Source organism: Fonticula alba (assembly GCF_000388065.1).
Source record: "Fonticula alba strain ATCC 38817 unplaced genomic scaffold supercont2.2, whole genome shotgun sequence".
NCBI classification, from domain to species: domain Eukaryota; order Rotosphaerida; family Fonticulaceae; genus Fonticula; species Fonticula alba.
Window position 1 is genome coordinate 2195279 of NW_009242972.1, and position 6332 is coordinate 2201610.

The 6332-nt window shown below is 75.9% G+C and overlaps 1 protein-coding gene across 1 annotated transcript; it reads left to right on the top strand.

Moving 5' to 3' along the window:
• Positions 1–884: 884 nt before the first annotated feature.
• On the top strand, positions 885–5270 carry H696_01477 (hypothetical protein; the record flags this gene model as incomplete). Its single annotated transcript, XM_009495372.1, has 1 exon — positions 885–5270. The coding sequence occupies one exon, from the start codon at positions 885–887 to the stop codon at positions 5268–5270; it is 4386 nt and encodes a 1461-aa protein (XP_009493647.1).
• Positions 5271–6332: the final 1062 nt, after the last annotated feature.

A 6332-nucleotide genomic window follows, 5' to 3' on the forward strand; every position in this document is an offset into this window, starting at 1 on the left:
GGGGAGGGGGGATGGCGGGGGGGGCGGCCCGGCCCCGCCCCACCGTGGTGGGGCCCCCGTTTTGTCCCCCGGCAGCAGCAGCAGCAGCAGCAGCAGCAACCGCAGGGGCTTTGTTGTGGCTCGCGCGGGGGCGTATCTCCCAGCGTCCGCCTGTGAGCGTGCGGCCCTCCACCGCCGCCACCCCCTTCCTGGGGGAGTGCGCGGCCGCGGCCACAGGTTTTCGCCGCGGATGCGGTGAGCGTGGGGAGGAAACAACACCGAGGGGGGGGGGGGGGGTCCAAAAGAAAAACACAGAAAATGCTCCGGGGCCCGGTCCGTATGCCGGCCAGTCGGCCCCTCCGCCTCTGGCCCGGTGTCTCCGCGCCAGGCGAGGGGGAGCCCTGGATGTGGGGATGGGGGCATTTGTCGACGCACTCTCCTCGGCGTCCTCTCTCTTCGGTGGGAGAGGGGGGGGGAACATGTACCAGCTCGAACCCCCCCCCCGCCCGGAGCGGGGGCGGATAAAAATAATACCGCCCAGGGAGCGCGTGTGCGCGTGATCAGCTCCGTGACCACACGGGATGCTCGGTGGAGATCAGGCCCCCTGGCGCGATCTAGCGCCCCAGCCGGACGCTCGCGCAAAGGCTGGCCTCGGACGATCGGCCAGCCGCACCGTCGGCCCGATCCGCATGGAGCACCGCGGCTCAAGTGGCGGACGGGCGGAATGGTGGGAGAGTTCGCCACCTGCCTCCTCGCTGCCTCCTCGCTGCCTCCTCGCTGCTTCCTGTCGCCTACCCCCCCCCCCGGCCCTTCCTCCAGCCCCCACCCCCTCTACGTCCCCCACCCCCTCCACGCCGGTATCCCCTCCACGCCTCCACGCCCCCCACGCTCCCGGCTTTGACGCCATGGACGACGAGCGCCGGCGGTCGCTGACGAGGCGGCCGCCCAGCCCACCGGACTACATGCGCGAGCGCCGGCGCAAGACGCACCACCAGCATGAGGAGGCGCGGGACCGGATCCGGCAGAGGTCCCTCAAGGCGGATGGTGGTGGCGAGAGTGGCGGCCAGTCGGACGCGCTTGCCCGGTGTCGGGTGCATGTGGCCGGGCACACTCGGCCCTCGGGCCCGGAGCTGGAGCGCCTGGTCTTGCTGCACGGCGGCCACCTTGCGCCCTTCCTCGGGGGTGGCTGGGGCGCGGCCGGCGGCCAGGCGCCCGGTCCGGCCCGGGTGACGCACATCGTCTTGGACCCGGGGGCCGACCCGGCGGCGGTGGCCCGGCACCTGCTGCAGGGCCCGGACGCGGCGCATCTTGTCACGCCCGAGTGGGTGACCGCCTCGGCGGCCGCCGGCCGGGCGCTGCCGGAGTGGCGCTTTGCTCCGCCCTCGCGAGCTGGCGCCTCGATTGGCGCCCACTTTGCCCCGGGGGACCCTTCGTCGGGCGACCGCGCCGCGGCTCACGCCCGGGACCCGGCTGCCGAGGGCCCGAAAGCCGGAGCCACATCCGGCGCCGGGCCATGTCCAGGCACGCGCGCCGCGGACCGGGCACAGCCGCTCGCCCCGGCACGGGGGGCAGCTGCGGCCCCGGTCGAGGCATGCACCGAAGACCGCCGGGTGGAGCCTCCCAGCCACCGAGACCAGTCCCATGCCCGGGACCGGCAGCCCGACTCGAAGGCATGGCCCGGGGAGGCCCGGCCGGCAGCCCGGCCCGAGCCACCCCTCGCCGCGGGCGCGTCTCCGGACGGGCGGCCGCATGCCCCGAGCGTCGATGGGGCCCGGCGGCCCGGGGCGTCGCCGGCCATGCCGCCACCGCCGGAGCGCCTGATGGCGGAATGGCTGGCGCGCTTGCGCCGGCGAGGCCTGCTCCCCTGGTCGACGTCCGCGGGCGAGGGCCTCGGCACGGGGCCGCACGAGCGCTGGTGGGCATTCATCCGGGTGCGAGACTTCCTGGCCGCGGCCCACGCGCAGTTTTTCCTGGGTCCGGCGGCCGCGCGGCCGCCGGACCTGCCGGTGGTCGTGGTGCATGGCCTGCCGCCGGGGCAGCCGGCCGCCGACCTGGCGCCAGACCCCCCCCACACGGAGCTGTTGGCGGCGGTGGTGGTGGTGGTGGTGGCCATGAACCGGCCGGCCCAGGAGCGGCTGGGCGTGCGGCTGGGCGAGCGACTGGCCGACGTGCAGCGGCGTCTGGCCGGCGGCCGGGTGGCTGTGCATCCGGCTGGCGGGGACCACGCCCCGGCCGAGTCGGCCGAGCCGGTCGCGCTCCATGTCCTGCCCTTCCGGCCGGCGGTGTGTTCGCGAATGTCGGCCGAGGTGGCGGCCGTGCTGCGGGCCGCCGCGCGGGACTTTACCGCCGCCGCCGGGGCGCGCATTCGCCTGGCGTGCATCTCCCAGCGCGACATGCTGCTGGAGGTGGTCACGGCCCGTGGTGGTGGTGGTGGTGGTGGTGGTGGTGGTGGTGGTGGTGGTGGCCCGGGCGGGGGCGATGGCCATGCGCGCCTGCTGGCGCACATCGCCACGGCGGCCGACCGTGGCCCCGGGCCTGGCCGCCATGCTCTGCTGGTGGGATGCGGTGGGACGGCCACCCTGGCCTTTCTGGCGGCCCTGCGACCGGGCCCCGGCGACACGCCGGAGGACATTCTCCGGCGCGCGTCGCCGGCGGACCTCGGCCTGCCGGGGTTTCTGTGCTCGGCCATTGAGCAGCGCGTGCTGCTGCTGGCCGGGGCCGTCGAGCCCGGGGCCTCTGCGGCGCCCCGGCCCCGGGCCCGGGCCCCAGGCCCCCGAGCCCTGAACACGGTCTACCAGGATGCCGAGGCTGCCGGGTCGGGCCGGGCGGCGGGCCCGCCGCCCGGCCCGACGACACCCAGCACGCCCCCCCTCTCGCTGCTGGAGGTGGCCCGGCACCTGTCGGGACGGGCGCTGGAGGATCTCCTCCGGCAGCACCGGCAGCGCCTCCTGTCGGCGGACTCCTGCGCCGAGGCCACGGCCAGTCGGCTGTTGGACGCCATGCGCGGCCTGGACACCCCGATGGGCCTGGGCGGGCGGGGGGGCTCCGGCCCGGCCGGGGGGGCTGACGGGCCGCCGCTGGCCCCGGGCCCGGCCTGTGGTCTGCTCTTTCGCCGGGACCCGGGCGCCCTGCTGGCCGCTCTGGGCCCCATTGGCCCGGCCCTCACACGGGCCGAGGCCGACATGCTGACCCTGCCGCCGGCGGCCGTGGCGGCTACCACGACCACAGCAGCTCCCCGGGGCCAGTCCAGCGGCAGCGCCTGGGAGCAGGCCCTCGACTGGTGGTGGTGGCTGCCGGTCGAGAGGTGCCTCTTCCGCCGGCACCGGGCGCGCCTCCTGCGGGACCAGCGCCAGCGCCGGCAGTCCAGCCGGGCGGCCGCCCTGGAGCCGGACTACGATGAGGAGGATCTCCTCCGCGAGATGGAGTCGGCCCTGGGCCATGGGGCTGCCGGCTCGCGGCCGGCCGGCTCGGGCTCCGACACCGGCCCCCGGGCCTCGGCTGCTGCTCCCATTGGGCACGCCCGGCCCCCGGTGATTGTCCCGGCGCCCCCCGGCCGACCAGCCGGCGGCCCGGTGGCCGCCGAGCCAGGCCCCATGCACAGGGGCTCCCCCCCCTTGCCGCAGGGGGCCGACGGCTCTCCGCGGGGCCCGAGCGCCGAGGCCGTCGACGCCAGCCCCTCCGGCTGGGGTGCGGCCACCGGTGGCGCGCTGGCCACAGTCCCCCCCCTCAGGCTGGGCTTGCATCCAAAAGCCGCGGCCAGTGCTGATTCGGCTCCCGGGCGGCCGCCGTCCGCCGCGGGCAGTGAGCCTGCTTGCTCTCGAGTCCAGGGGCAAGCGGCCCAAGCGCCGGGGGGGCCGCCCCGGCCCGGGGCTGCCCTCTTGTCGCCGGGGAAGCACCAAGCCGAAGCACCGATCCCCCGCCGGCCGGCAGATCTTCTGGGGGGCCTGCCCTGGGCCGACGCGGCTCCGCCGGCGGTCCCGGCAGAAGCGCACACCCTCCAGCGGCAGGCCCCCTGCCAGTCGGAGGCGACACATGCTGGCGGCCGGGGAGGGGGGCCGGTCCCCGGCGTGCCCGCCGCTCTGGCGGAGGGGCTCCCTCCCTCGACCGGGGCGGGTCTTTGGCCGGGGTCGCCCTCGTCCGGGCTGGCCCCGGCGCGAGAGACTGCCCCGCGGGAAGCCGGCTGGCTGCCGCCCGGAGGCGAGGCCCCCGGGCGGCTGTCGGCCGTGACCCCGCCGGGCCGGGGGGCGGACCCACCACCGGCCTGCCTCTCGCCCAGCAGCAGCCGGAGCCCCCCGGCCTCGCCCGGAGGGGCGACATGCGCCCCTCCGGGCGAGGCCACCACGGGCCACCATGATGTGTCGGCTGCCGCGGCTGGCCACGCCCGGGGGCCGGCGCCCGTGGAGGAGATCCCCGCCGCCACTGCGCCGGAGGGGCTGCCGTGTGTCTCCCGGGCCGAGGTCGGCCCCGGCCCGGATGCCCCGGGGTCCGGGCTGCCATCGGGGTCCTGCTCACCGGTGGCGGTGTCCAACACCCCGGGGGGGCTGCTGGCACCGCCACTTCGGGACCTGGACCCGGACACCTTCCTCGAACTGCCGACCGACATCCAAGTGCAGGTAGTTGCCTTTCACCTGGCCGAGGTCCGAGGGCGACTGGGCTCCCGGGCCGAAGGGCCGGCCGGCATGTGGGCCGGGCTCCGGCCGGCCGATGACCAGCACCTGCCTGTGGTGGCCATGCGGCAGCTCCTGCGCGATCAGGCCGCCACATTGGAGCTGCTCCGGCGGGTTCTGCCTTGTGTCGGGCGGCCAGCCGCCGAGCCGGCGCCGGGGCCGGCCCCGGCGCCGAGGGAGGCCACCGCCACCGGCCCGGACGGGAGCCCCCCGGCGCCGGTGAACGCCCAGCCCGGGCCCAACCCGGCATTCGGCCAGGCGGCCGATCGTCTGCTCGAGCAGCTGTCCCAGGGCCGGCTCCCGCTGCATGCAGGGCTGGCCCTGCTGCGGGCCTGGCGCCGGGCCCTCGACCACGACCACGACCACGACGGCCGGGAGGGCCCCTGCGAGGCGGACCCGTGCGCCTGCCGCGGCGCCGTCCTGCCGGAGTGCACCCCGCGTGCCGTGGACGATGGCAGTCCCGCCGAGGGCGTCGGCGAGCCGCCCCGGGGCCCCGCGGCCTGCGTGGCCGCCGCCGGCGCATGCTGCCCCTGGCACTGCCGGGCCCCGGCGTGGCGTTTCGCCCTGGCCCTCGAGGAAGCCGGGCGACGTCGGTGGGGAAGTCGGCTGAAGCCATCGCACTGATCATGTGGCCCATTTCAAACATTGATTGCACCATTCGCCCCCGGCGTCGATTGTGGGGGCGGGAGGCCGCCCGGGTCGGGGTTCTATGCCCGTCCCGCGGGTCGCTGGTGGTCTTGTCCGGCGCGGTGGCAGTTCCGCCCGAGCCCGGGGGGGGGGGGGGACGGTGCTCCACGGGCCGGGGGGGGCTGTGAGGACCGGCGCGGATTTCAGGAGCCCGTTTCGGGCCCCTGAAAGCGCGCCGATCGCGCCGCCGCGCGCGCGCGCTTGTGTGTGCGGGAGGACGCCGGCGAAGGAGAAAGCGAGAGAACCCTGCCGGAACAGCGTTGTCCGCGACCCGGCCCCGCCGCGACCGGCTCTGGCCCGTTCGGTACACGCACACATGGGGAGGAGTAGGGGGACTGTCACTGTTGGGCAGGGGCGCAAGACGGGGGGGGGGGCAACCGTGCGCCGGGTCGGCTCGGGTGCCGCTCGCGACACCGGCCCCGGGCAGTGTGGCCGCGCCGTCGGTTTCGGCCCCGGGCCCAAGGGGAGCGCCGGGAGATCTGGGTGGAAAAAAAAAATACATTTCCATCTTTTACCCGGGGATTCTCGGGAAATGGCTCTGGGGATGTGTCCGCCCCGGCCCGAAGCAGAGCCCCCTGTTACACGCGCGGTGAGTATGTGTGTGTGTGTGTGTGTGTGTGTGTGTGTGTGTGTGTGAGTGTGTGTGTGAGAGGTTGAGCGAGGGACAGTATTGTATCTGCAAGTGCGCTTGCCCGTGAAGATGCATGCGTGTGCGATGGTGGGGAGATTGCGGGCCGGCAGGGCGTCACACCTGTGGCGCTCTATGCCGGCCCGTCGCCACTGTGGGCGGGGAGTAGGGGCGCGCTCGGCCGGCCATGAGGTCCATGCTCCCGTGGCAGGCGGCGCCTGGGCGGCGCGCCCCCTGGCCCGCGCGCCTTGCCTCCCCGGCTTCTTGGGTGTGTTCCTGCGCCCCCTTCCGGTGGACCTCGCGAGGGGTCAGGACAGGGCGGACGGTCTGTTGGAGCAGAGGGGTGTGTGTGGGGGGGGGGGGGGGGGGGG